The sequence below is a fragment of the Marmota monax genome, unplaced genomic scaffold, assembly GCF_021218885.2.
Source record: "Marmota monax isolate L192 unplaced genomic scaffold, Marmota_monax_Labrador192_F-V1.1 WCK01_AAM20220418_F8-fsc00081, whole genome shotgun sequence".
Lineage (NCBI taxonomy): Eukaryota > Metazoa > Chordata > Mammalia > Rodentia > Sciuridae > Marmota > Marmota monax.
Genome location: NW_026695234.1, coordinates 4,739,372 through 4,753,145, shown reverse-complemented (window position 1 = coordinate 4,753,145; position 13,774 = coordinate 4,739,372). Strand labels below are relative to the sequence as shown.

The 13,774-nt window shown below is 43.1% G+C and overlaps 1 protein-coding gene across 1 annotated transcript; it reads left to right on the top strand.

Annotated features, from left to right (window-relative positions):
- The first annotated feature begins 3,701 nt into the window (after window positions 1-3,701).
- Foxr1 (forkhead box R1) lies at window positions 3,702-11,851 on the top strand. The gene is made up of 6 exons (XM_046438601.1): window positions 3,702-3,831; window positions 9,264-9,338; window positions 9,442-9,689; window positions 9,912-10,138; window positions 11,153-11,391; window positions 11,817-11,851. Exons 1-6 carry the CDS (start codon window positions 3,771-3,773, stop codon window positions 11,849-11,851), a joined length of 885 nt encoding a protein of 294 aa, XP_046294557.1. The 5' UTR covers window positions 3,702-3,770.
- The last annotated feature ends 1,923 nt before the right edge of the window (window positions 11,852-13,774 follow it).

The following is a 13,774-nucleotide window of genomic DNA, read 5'->3' as shown; positions in this document are numbered from 1 at the left end:
GCTCCGTGGTTGAGCATGTGTCTCGTGTTTGAAGGCTCTGGATTCAAATCTCAGCACAGCAAAAGAAAAATTTAAATATATTTAATTAAAATATAATTTTTATTTTAATATACACATTTTAATTAAAATATAAAGTTAAATATAAAATTAATGTAATATTTTATGTTTTTATATAAAATATGTGTATATATTTAACTCTCTATGATACAAAATGATTTTTTTTGTGTGTGGTGCTGGAGATTGAACCCAGGGCCTTGTGCATGCATGGCAAGCACTCTACCAACTGAGCTATATCCCCACCCCGCAAAGAATAATTTTTGTTATTTGTACTTCCTGTATATTCCAAGTTGTCTATATCAAACATGATTATTTTTATACTTAGGGAAATTATCATTAAAATGATTATTAGAATTGGTATTTCAAGTAATAATCTTAGCAAATTGTTAAGAAGGAAGCAATTGCTGGGTGTGGTGGCACACACCTGTAATCCCACCCACTTGGGAAGCTTCGGAAGGAGGATCACAAGTTTCAAGGCCAGCCTCAGCAACTTAGTGAGACCCTGTCTCAAAATAAAAAAACAAACAGGGATAAGGATACAGTGCAATGGTAGAGTGCCCCTGGGTTCAATCCCCAGAAACACACACACACACACACACACACAAAATTGTCTAGTAGGCAAGAAACAAGCATCATAATACAGAGTAGAAGGGCTCTGATAGGGGAACCCAGGATGCCATAACACAGAATCAGAAGAGGCTACTCAACCAAGGGCCAAATTTGGGACAATTCAAGATAAGAACAAATATTCAGTAGGATACAGTGGTGCACACTTGTAGCCCCTGCTACTAGGGAGGCTGAGGCAGGAGAATCACATGAGCCCAGAAGTTCAAGACCAGCCTGGGAAATGTAGATTCTCTGTCTCAAAAAAAAAAAAAAAAAAGGCAATGGATTATAATCCACTCTTTTCAAAAAAAATCTAAGTCGGGCTGGGGATGTGGCTCCATGGTAGCGCACTCGCCTAGCATGCGTGAGGCACTGGGTTCAATTATCAGCACCACATTAAAAAAATAAAATAAAAGATATTGTGTTCACCTAAAACTAAAAAATAAATATTAAAAAATCTAAGTCAATATTGTTAATGAATAAACAAAAATGTAAGGGTTGGGGATATAGTTCAGTTGCCTAGCATGCACAAGGTCCTCAGTTCAACCCCCAGCGCACCCCCCTACACACACACACACACACACACACACACACACGGGCGAATAAACAAAAATGTGAGAAAAAATAGCTCTTCCTTACAATTGTTTTAAAAACTTCCTTAGAGTCAGGTGTGATGGTTCACACCTGTAATCCCAGCTACTGGAAAGACTGAGGCAGGAGGATAAAAAGTTTGAGGACAACCTGGGCAACTTAGTAAGACCCTTTCTCTCCAAATTTTTTTAAAAATTCATTTAAAAGGACTGGGAATGTAGCTCAGTGGTAAAGAGTCAATGAGTTCAATTCCCAGAAACCACCCCCATCCCCTTTATCTTAAAAAAAAATTAATTTAGTAGAGTTTATCTAAGCAAAGAAAAATAAAGCAAAAGATAGTTTGGGAATCTGTCAGCTCCCAGAACCAAAGAAGCTCCTAAGAACTCCAGTCAACAGCATGATCTGACATCATTTAAAGAAAGCAATGAGGTACAGAGACAACTAATCTGTTACAGCTTAATTGGTTAATGGGCTACAGAGCCCTGTGCAATTAACTAAAGTTCAGTTTAATCAGTGATTAAACTCTGTATTTGTTTGGTGTATTGGGTCCAGGGCAGGAGCCTAATCGATGGTCTCCTACAAAATTTTATTAACCCAATTGAATGCCAACTAAATAAGTGGAGAAAGAATGATAAATTTATAAAAATCACCATTTAATAACCATCATAGTAATGATTGATTCGGGCAAGATTCATAAACCATGCTAGTGGCTTAAAATTTAATGAACAGGATTTCAGGTAATTTCAACGTGTCTCCCCACTAATTACAAAAAAAAAAAAAGGGAAAAGGTAACTGTAAAGAAAACCTGGCAGATACCACTAAACCTAGTGATTGAAATTTACTTAAGAAATTTCAAAAACTGACATCATGTGTCTTTTGAAGCAATATAGCAAGAAACATTACCTCTGTGATATTCTTGTTTTTTAAAAAAAATGCAATTTAACTCTAATTATTAGGAAACACCAGCCAAATTAAAACTGAGCTGAGGGTCATTCTATCAATAAAATAAACAGCCTATGGTCTTCAAAAATGCCAACGATTGGCATGGAATGGTGGCACATTCCTGTAATCCCAACAACTTTAGAGGCTGAGGCAGGAGGATGGCAAGTTTAAGGCCAGCCTCGGCAACCTAGCAAGACCATCTCAAAATAAAAAATTAAAAGGACTGAGGATATAGCTCAGTGGTAAACACTCCTGGGTTCAATCCCTAGTACAAAAAAAAAAAAGTGAAGTTTACAAAAGATTACAAAGACTGAGACTCTGCTCTAGATTAAAGGTGACTAAAGAAAAAAAAAAAAGAATAATAAAGGCAACCAAAGAGTCATGGATATTAAATGCAAGTGTCTGATCCTTAAGGGAATCCTAGGCCAGGAAAAAAAATTACATGAAAGACTTGTTGGTGGAGCTGGGGATGTGGCTCAAGTAGTAGCAGGCTCGCCTAGCCAGTGTGAGGCACTGGGTTCGATTCTCAGCACCACATAAAAATAAAATAAAGATATTGTATCCACCTAAAACTGAAAAATAAATATTAAAAAAAAAGACTTGTTGGTTGGGGTGCTGGGGGTTAGGGCGTACTTTCCTAGCATGCACAAAGCCCTGAGTTCAATCCTCAGCACTGTAAGATAAATAAATAAATACATATGAAGAGAAAAACTTAAATGGATAAAATATTAATTGATGAATCTGGGTGAAAGTGTATACAAAATTTTTAATAGTATTCTCGAGATTTTTCTGTGATTTCAAAGTTATTAAAAACTATTTAAAAAAAATCAAATCACAATTCAATCTAATCCTATCTCCATCATCTACTACAAAATGCAATCTTGAATAAGCCGTAAATCCTATGGAAACTTCTAGAAAGTAGCTATGAATACTATCATGGGATTATTACACTTTTTTATTTTTATTTTATTCATTTATTTATTATTATTATTATTATTTTTTTTTTTTTTGGTGCCAGGGATTGAACTCAGGGCACTCGACAACTGACATCCCCAGCCCTATTTTGTATTTTATTTAGTGACAGGATCTCACTAAGTTGCTTAGCCTCTCGCTTTTGCTGAGACTGTCTTTGATCTCGTGATCCTCCTGCCTCAGCCTCCCGAGCTGGTGGGATTATAGGCGTGCGCCACCGCGCCCAGCTCATTATGACTTTTATATAAAATAAGTTTTATGTAAATATCGAGAGGATAAATGGTCCGGGCTACATTTCTTCTGGACCGCCTAATCCTCCCAGACCCCAACGTGCAAGGGTAGCGGGTTGAGCAAAGACTTCCTGGAGGCTAGCGGGTGGAGTGGAGGCGTCGAGCAGGGCTCTGCACACCTGGGCAGCCTCCCGCCTAAAGCCAGCGCCGCGCGGTATTTGAGGAAGTGCGCGAGGGCGAGCGTGGTGTCGCTCTTCTCTCCCACTCCGCGCCGCTCTGTGCCTCCTCTCCCTAAAAGTGGACCTCAAACTCCAAAATCTCTACTTCTGGGACAGCCTCCATGGCCAGGTCCCAGGACTGTTGGACTGGGACATGGGGAATGAGTCCTTTCTGGCCTTTACCACGGCGCACCTGCCCCTGACGGAGCAGAACCGTGAGTACCTCGTGAGGGCGGGGGATGGGAGAGCCCGCGGGGCTGGGTTGGGGCTGTCAGGCTTTGCGCCTTGCTCCAGGGCCCGGCACCCTCAGGCTTGGGTTCCGAGGCCCCCGTGCATGCTAAGTTCCCCCAGTGCCCATTTAGGGGCGCCATGCGGCAGGGGGACTGGGCTTCCGCCTGGACTGGAAACCCGCCCAGGGCAGCACTTGCACCCAAGGGACAACGCCTTCCAGCTCTTCCAGCTTTTGCATCCTAGGCCCCTCCCCAGCCTTTCTCCTTGGCTCACCATCCTTGCCATTTGTCGAACTGTACGCTTTACTTATTTTTATGTCTCTTTAAAAGAACTTGTAAATTATCATTTTGTTTATGGCCGTAACCTCACCTCTTAAGGGCGTTGCCTAGATCTAGAAGTGCTCAATATTTGTTGAATGGATGATTGACCATTGTGGTCTTACAATTTCTTTTCCTTCTTTGGACCTCAAAGTTGAGTTAATGTCATCCATGTATTCATGGTACCTTTTTGTCATCTGATGGAACAAGGTGCTTGGGTTAACTCTTGGTTTTCCCTCTTCAATCTCTACCTCCCACGTCCATCATCTCCTCCACACTGATGTACAAACCCTAGTCTATTTAAAATGTTTTGTTTTGGTACTGGGAATTGGGCCCAGGGGCACTTTACCACTGAACTACATCCCCAGGCCTTTTTTTTTTTTTTTTTTTTTTTAAACAGAGTCTCATTAATTGCTGAGCATGGGCTTAAACTTGAGACCTTCCTGCCTCAGCCTCCCTGCCCATGCCTGGCCCCTCCCACCTTGTTTTCCAGAGCTCTTCCTGTTTCTTTTCTTTTCTTTTTTTTTTATTAATTTTTTTATAGTAGATGGACACAATACCTTTTTATTTTATTTTTATGTGGCGCTGAGGATCAAACCCTGTGCCTCACATGTGCTAGGCAAGTGCTCTACCAACTGAACTACAGCCCCAGCCCCTCTTCCTGTTTCCAAATGCAATCTAATTTGATGCTTCTGGCTGTTGGGTAATATTCTCTCATTCATATATATTTCCTTTGACCTTCTAACTCTCCTTACATCCAAATTGCTTCCAGCACTTTGCCACCATAATTAAAGATAGTGAACATTCATATGTGTTCATTTATTCAAGAGTGTTAGAGTTGAGGATGTAGCTCAATGGTCCACCAATTGTCTAGCATGTATCAAGCCCTGGGTGCCGTATTTGCTCCCCCATGAGAGAGAAAGACTACTTAGGCCGTGGCAGTAATCCAGACAACACATGATGGTAGATTGGACCAGGGTGGTGACAAAGAAGGTGGTGAGAGGTTAGGACTAACTAGATTTGCTGATGGATGGAATGTGTGGTATAAGAAAAATAAAAATTGGGAACTGGGAATGTAGTTCAGTGTTAGAGCACTTACTTAACAGGAATGAGGCCCAGGGTTAGATCCCCAGCACTGCAAATACAAAAAGGAAAAACCTAGACTCTTCAGAGCTCAGCAAGAGGCAAATGCCTGTAGTCCCAGCTGCTGGAGAGGCTGAGCCAGTCTGGGCAGAATAGCTCCTTCAGCTCAGGGGAAAAGAAATTGGTAGATTGGAAAGGAAGATTCCTGCCCCCACCCAGTACTGGGGATTGAATCTAGTGGTATCCTACTACTGAACTTCCCCAGCCCTTTTTTGTCCAGACTGTCCTTGCTTGAATTTGTGATCCTCCTGCCTCATCTTCCCAAGTAGCTGGGATTGCAGGTATGCATAACCATACTCAGTTTAGAGTTGTCTTATACTGAGATGGGAAAGGTTTTTTGAGGAAAGGTTTACGGAGGAAAATGAGGAGTTATGCTCTGGCCACGTTAGACGTCCCAGTGGAAATGAGTAGGCAGCCAGGTGCAGTGGCACATGCCTGTAATCCTAGCTACTTGGGAGGCTGAGACAGGAGGACTGCAAATTCAAGACCAGTCTGTTAACTTAGACCCTGTCTCAAAATAAAAAGAGCTGGGGGCTGGGGTTATGGCTCAAGAATAGAACGCTTGACTAGCATGTTCACGGCGCTGGATTTGATCCTCAGCATCACATAAAAATAAATAAATAAAATCAAGGTATTGTGTCCCACTACAATTAAAATAAATAAAATAAAGTATTTTAAAATAAATAAAAAGAGCTGGGGATGTAGCTTCTTGGTAGAATGTTAGCATGCACAAGGCCCTGGGTTCAGAAAAGTTACATGACTCCCTTGCATGTAGGGGCAAGTCCCTGGCCTCTATGGCTTTGGAGCACTTGTTTGGGCAAACCACCACCCTGATTAAACCCGATTCTGCCAAACAAGTTCTCTGAAGCCATAGATGGATGGATTGGTGATGTCAGTGGGATTCTCGTTGTGGTTGAGAGGGAGTTAGCTGGAAAGACAAAAGATGGTGCATTTTTTAAAAAAATATATTTTTAATATCTTTATTTATTTTTATGTGGTGCTAAGGATCAAACCCAGTGCCTCACACGTGCAAAGCAAGCGTTCTACCACTGAGCCCCAGCCCCAGCCTGAGGTGGTACATTTTTATGGAGTACATAAATGAGTTTGTGGGAAGGTTGCAATTATTTTGTTAATTTAGATTTTGACTGAGGTACTTCTGAGATAGGGTTCAGTCAGGAGAGGTGATGTGCCCATAGACCCAGCTATGCAGTAGGCTGAGGCAGATAGATCACTTGAGCTCAAAGACTCAGGGCTCATAGGGAGCCTGGACACGTAGGGAGTGTCTGTCTGTCTGTCTTTTCCAGTGCTCTGGTTGAATTCATGCCTCATGCATGTTAAGCAAGTGTTCTGTCACTGAGCTACATCTCTAGCCCTATTCTAGTCTTTTATGTCTAAAAAAAGTGATTACATTTTTCCCCTAAAGGTCTAGTCAATTCTTTTATGAGTTAACTCCTAGATTCTTTATAATTTTGGTTGTTATTATAAGCAGTACCTTTGTAAAATTATTTTCCATTTTTAATGCTGGCATAAAGAAATATTATTGATTATTATGTTCTTACATGCAGCAAAGTTGCTGGGTTCTTAGTGGTTCTAATAACTTGTCTATTAATATTATAATCTATATTAATTATTTTTTCTTCAAATAACAGTAGCTTTGCCTTTCCTTTCCAACTTTGTTTTGCTATTTTTTTCCTTTTTCTAGTAGTACTATGTTAAATATTAGCAATGTAGTGCACATTCTTTTTTTTTTTTTTTTTTTGTACCAGGAGTGCTTAACTATTAAGCCACATTCCCAGTCCTTTTTTTGTATTTTATTTAGAGACAGGACCTCGCTAAGTTGCTGATGCTGGGTTTTTTTTAATTGATTTAAAAAAATGACAGCAGATTGTATTACAATTCTTATTACACATATATACCACAGTTTTTCATATCTCTGTTTGTATATAAAGTATGTTGACACCCAATTCATGTCTTCATACATGTATTTTGAATAATGATGTCCATCACATTCCACCATTCTTGCTAATCCCCTGCCCCCTCCCTTTTCCTCCCACCCGTCTTCCCTATCTAGAATTCATTTATTTCTCCCATGCTCCCCCTCCCTACCCGACTATGAGTCAGCCTCCTTATATCAGAGAAAACATTCAGCATTTGTTTTTTGGGATTGGCTAACTTCACTTAGCATTATCTTCTCCAACACCATCCATTTACCTGTAAATGCCGTGATTTTATTCTCTTTTATTGCTGAGTAAAATTCCATTGTGTATATATGTCACATTTTTTTTATACATTCATCCACTGAAGGGCTTCTAGGTTGGCTCCACAGTTTAGCTAATGTGAATAGTACTTCTGTAAACATTAATATGGTTGTGTCCCTGTAGTATGCTGTTTTTAAGTCCTTTGGGTATAGTCTGGGATAGCTGGGTCAAATAGAAATTTCATTCCCAAATTTCCAAGGAATCTCCATATTGCTTTCCGTATTGGCTGCACCAATTTGCAGTCCCACTAGCAATGTATGAGTGTGCCTTTTTCCCCACATCCTCGCCAACACTTATTGTTGTTTGTCTTCATTATAGCTGCCATTGTGACTGGAGTGAGATGATATCTTAGAGTAGTTTTGATTTGCATCTCTCTAATTTCTAGAGATGCTGAGCATTTTTTCCATATATTTGTTGATTGGTTGTATATCCTCTTCTGAGAAGTGTCTGTTCAGGTCCTTGGCCCATTTGTTAATTGGGTTATTTGTTTTTTTTTTTTTTTTTTTTGGTGCTTAGCTTTTTGAGTTCTTTATATACCCTAGAGATTAGTGCTCTATCTGATGTGTGAGGGGTAAAAATTTGCTCTCAGGATGTAGGCTGTCTGTTCACCTCACAGATTGTTTCTTTTGCTGAGAAGAAACTTTTTAGTTTGATTCCATCCCATTTGTTGATTCTTTGTTTTAATTTTTGTGCTATAGGAGTCTTATTAAGGAGATTGGGGCCTAATCCCATATGATGTGATGCTGGTTTTGAACTCATGATCTTCCTGCCTCAGCCTCCTGAGTTGCTGGGATTACAGTTGTGCACCACCATGCCCAGCAGTGTGCATCCTTTCTAATTACTGAGCTTTTCTATAAGTATATCATCATTTCCAAAATGAAAACCCAGATTTGTCTGAAATATGATGACATTCATGGGAACAGCAAGGAACGCAAAATAGTTTCTGCCCTGAACGTCTGGTTGGATGGTGGTACCTTTTGCTGAGACAAGAAATATAGGAGAAAGAGCAAGAAAATGGAATTCAGGGGCTGGGGATGTAGCTCACTGGTAGAACACTTGCTTAACATGTGCCAGGTCCTGGGTTCTATCCCTAGGACTGCAAAGATAAATAAATAAATAAATAAATAAATAAATAAATAAAGGAATTCAGTTTTAGAAATGTTGTGCTTGCTATGCACACAGACTACTCAAGTAAAGATATCCAATAGGAAGTCCTATTTAAGGATTAGCAGAGAAATCTGGACTTCAGGTAAAGATTGGGGAGCCCTATATTTATAGATGATTGGCTGAAACCATGGCATGAGATCATTTGGGGACAATATATGTGAAGAAAAGAATGCAAAAGGAGTAGGGCGTGGGGTGCCTGCCTGGATTCCCAGAGACTCAGGAGACTCAAGCAGGAGGATCACAAGTGCCTCTGCAATTTAGTGAGACCCTGTCTCAAAATAAAAAACAAAAAGGGGAAGGGATGTAGCTAAGTGGTAAAGTGCCCTGAGTTCAATTCCCAGTACCAAAAAAACAAAAGTGAGGTGGTTAGAAGTTCAGAAATGAAGGGAAAACCAGTCGAATATAGTGGTCTAACATTTCCTTCCCCAGGGAGGGTCCACAACCTTTTCCCAAGAGACCTTCAAAGCTCAAGATCCTGGAGTCACAATGGAAATACTAGAACATTTTGATTCTCTTCCATCTTTTCTTCAGTTGCCAGATACAAACTTCGAATAGTTGAACCGCCAAAACTACCTTTGGAAAAAAAACCCAATGCGGATGAAGACGGTGAGTGGTGGGTTCTCTGACTTGGCTCCACGTCCTGGGCTAGATACCAGGGACACCCAAAGCCAGTGAACTGTGGCACACAGTCTCCCTTTGCTCTGCACAGGTCCAGATATTGAGCCCAACCTGTGGATGTGGGTGAACCCCAATGTGGTGTATCCCCCCGGCAAGCTGGAGGTTACAGAATCTAAGAAAGGAGAGGATCTGATGAGCGAGCCCCCATCCCCTCAGGCACCCCCAAAGGAGGAGGATGCCAGCTACTCAGAGGTTGCCAGGGCAGAGTCATCGCTGCATTCCTCCAGTGAGCAGTCTCTGCCCCGGAAGCAGTTCGCTTCTTCCCCCAGCAACTGGGAGGTATGGCTTCCTGGGGCTGTGAGCCAGCCTTGGGCATAGGCAGGGTGGGCTCAGGGATGAAGTGTCACTGTTTGGTTTTCTTAGGGACAGCCAAAGGTTAATGGGTTCAGAAGAGACTAGTACCCTTGGGTTGGGGACAAGCCCAGATGGTGGTCCTAGACTGCTGCACCCTGGAGTTGAGGCCAAGGAGTCAGGACCAGTTCCTACTCTGTGCTCCTCTAGCTCCCAGAAGAGGAGGAGGCTAAGGACCAGGATGACAGCTCCTCTGTGGCTCTCCCATCCCCTCACACAAGGGCCCCCCTCCAGAGTCGGAGGCTTCGGCAAGCCATCAGCCCGGAGGGGAGGCTCTGGTCCCGGCCCCCTCTCAATTACTTCCACCTAATTGCCCTGGCACTAAGAAACAGTCCCCCCTGTGGCCTCAACGTGCAGCAGATCTACAGTTTCACTCGGTATGTGTGGGGGGGGGCGGGGGGGCCCTGTGAGGAGGGGGAAGGAAGGGGTCAGGGCCCTGGTTCTGGGCTTGCTGACTCAGTTTCCTCATCTGGGTCTGAGGATGAGTGCCTTCCCAGTCCTCTTTTCCCAGGTGGATACCTGCCACCCATGTGCAAGGACATAATCACTCCTACCCTCTTTCAGGTCTAAAAAAACTCTAGCCTTTTATGTCTTGGTTCTCCTTTAAAACATAGACTCACTTGGTTCTACTAACAGTTTCTACCTACTGCCTCTCAAGATTAGCCAGCATAAAACTTGGTTTCCCCAGCCATGCTAATCCTAATGACCTTCCTGCCTAACACAAGTTCCTGTGCCCTCAGGGGTCAGGAGAGCCCAATTGAGAAGGGATTTGCATTTAGTAGCATGTGTGCATGCGATTAAACCTGGGGCCTCCAACATGCTTTACCATTGAACCACACTTCCAGCTCTGCATTCAACTTTTTTCCTCCCTTTTTATTTATTTATTTATTTATTTATTGAGATAGGGTCTCACTAAGTTCCTTAGGGCCTCAGTAAGTAACTGAGGCTGGCTTTGAACTTGTGATCCTCCTGCCTCAGCCACCTGAGTTCTGGGATTACAGGTGTGCACATGTACACATGTGTCTGAGGGAGTTTCTTGGGCCCTTTCCCAGTATTAGAAGAGCCTAATGTCTCCATATTAATCCTGGAATCGATATATCCCTTTGACCAGGGGCCTGGTTCTGCTTTGTCCCTGCTTTGTCAACATCCTAAGCCCTAAGGGAGAGGGGGGAAAAAGAACCTGGGGTTAAGAGGCTCAAAAGAGGGGGCTCCTCATAAGCAATGAATCAGGTGGAGGCTTTGCCACATGCTCAGGCAGCAAAGGCTTGCTGGCCATTATCCACCTTGTGAAGAGCTGAGGCTCGAGGGGCCCCTGTGGGGAGAGCCAGCTGGAGAGTAGGACCTCCCCCAAAGAAACCATGACTTTCCTTATCTTTCCTCCCTGTCCACAGACAACACTTCCCCTTTTTCCGGACGGCTCCAGAAGGCTGGAAGAATACTGTCCGTCACAATCTCTGTTTTCGAGACAGCTTTGAGAAAGTGCCGGTCAGTATGCAGGGTGAGGCCAGCACCCGGCCTCGATCCTGCCTCTGGAAGTTGACTGAGGAGGGACACCGCCGCTTTGCAGAGGAGGCCCGTGCCTTGGCTTCCACTCGGCTGGAAAGTATCCAACAGTGCATGAGCCAGCCAGGTGTGAAGCCTTGCCATGTGTGGGCCCAAGGGGAGACCCGAGGAACCTGACCCCAAGGCTGAGTTTGCAGCCTGGGTCACACTCTGGGGGGCATCTTCTGTAGGGATCAGGGAAAATAGCAGTTGTCTGAGACCCTCTGGTTATGCTTTTCTGAAGAGAGACCTCTCCTCAGGAGTGTAGGACTTGATGTACACAGTCCATGGGGTGCATTGGCCCCACTTCCTGGGAAAATGGTATCACACAGTGGAGCAGGAGTGACGTGCCAAGGAGACTTTCACTTTTCCTGGGGAAATTCAGGGAGGCCTCAGAAAAGGCAGCATTTGAGCCTTGAGAAGGAGTAGGTGGCTTGCTGCGAGACAGCAGTCCAGACTCGGAACAGCAGTTACAAAGTGCAAATTTCTCTGAACTTTCTCCTTTTCTTACAGATGTGATGCCCTTTCTCTTTGACCTTGAACTCTAAGAAGCAAGAGTCAGCCATGCTCTATTAAAGTTTCTTTCAGCAGTCATATGTGTCTGTGTGGTATCTGAGGATGGGGATCAGGGTAGGAGTGGAGTTCATCCCCAAGAATGAAAATGGAGCACCCTCCGAGCTGGTACGGCTGCCCTGGTATGTAGGTGCTCAGTGGGCAGCATATGGAGAAGGAAAATACTCAACCCTCTTCAGGATCCTGGAGCTGTTTCCATTTTTCTGTGTTAGGAAGATTATGTTGGGAGATGCTCTTGTAGCAGCCAGCTCTGGAAGTACCACCAACTCACTCAGCTGACATTCATTAAGCATCTGCTGTGTACCAAGCTGAGGACAGAAGATGGGCCTGGCCTCTGCCACAAGGGTGGCAAGGACATGTGCTCAGGAAACAGGGAGAGGAAGCACTGTACGGAAGGCTTTATTCGAGCAGGGAGATGTAGCCTTTGTTTGCTCTGGGGATCAATCTCAGGGCTCTTTCACGGTAAGCACATGCTCTACCTCTGATCTATACCCTGCAGCCCCTGCTCAGCTTTGTTTTTCACAGTGTTTTTCAAACTAAGGAACCCTTGCACGTTGCTCAACCTTGTATGTGTTTGAAAATTTCAATCAGTAGAGAGTAAAATAGAGCCAAGTGTGGTGGCGCACCTGTAATCCCAGCTACTCAGGAGGCTGAAGCAAGTAGATGCCAAGTTCAAGGCCAGCCTGGGCAACTTAGGCCCTGTCTCAAAAAAGGACTGGGGATGTAGCTCAGTAGTAAACTACCCCTGGGTTCAATACCAGAGGGGATGGGGAACTAAAATATAATTAATGCCCACATCTGCCTCCTCATGGATAACCTAGATTTGTTATTTTAAAAAATTTTTTATTTATTCTATTTAGTTATACAGGATCGTAGAATGCATTTAGACATACATAAATGGAGTATAATTTCTCATTCTTCTGGTTGCATATGATGTAGTGTTGCACTATTTATATTCCCTACCCTTTTCCTCCCTCTCTCCGAGTTATTTTAAAGACTTTTTTCCTTTTTCCTAAAATACCCTAACATGGGGCTTGGGGTTGTGGCTCAGTGGTATAGTGCTCACCTAGCATGTGTGAGGCACTGGGGTTCAATCCTCAGCACCACATAAAAATAAATAAATAAAATGTATTGTGTCCATCTACAACATCTACAACAATTTTTTTTAAAAAAGCCCATAACATAATATTGTTAGCATATCCCAAAAAAATAACAATTCCTTAATTTTGTCTAAATACTGGTGTATTTTCCTATTAACTTATTATCTAAAATATTTCTGTAGAAAAATCATTTAAAGTTTAGATATCTTGAGATGCAGTTTGTTCAAAGGCAACAGAAGCTCAATTCCTTTTATTTACTAGTTTTGAAAACAAAGAGCTCCTTAAGTAAGGAGGTAGCTTTTGAGTTGTCTTGATGGATGGAAGGGGAGCCAGGCACAGTGGTTCATGCCTGTAATCCCAGCAACTCAGGAGGCTGAGGGAGGAGGGAAGTTCAAAGTCAGCCTCAGCAATTCAGCAAGGCCTTAAGCAACTTGGCGAGACCCTATCTCTAAATAAAATAAAAGGGCTGGAGATGTAGCTCAGTGGTTAAATGTCCCTGGGTTCAGTCCCTGGTACCAAAAAAAGAAGGGGGGCATATCCACAGGTGGGTTGCTGCAGAGAGAATTGGGAGGGGTGGAGGCAGGCTGCACTGGTAAGCAGGGGCCAAATTCCTTATCAGCCAATGGGGGCAGTGAGAGTGGGGATAAGGAGAGTTCCCCATTAGGCAGCTGAGCAGCTCCCTGGTGTTTGTGTTTAAGGTTACAGCATCCACTGTGTTGTGGATGATGACCAGGAAAGGGACTGGAAACGAAGACCAAACAGAAGTTGATGGAATGAGCCCGTAAAAGGGACTTCTCT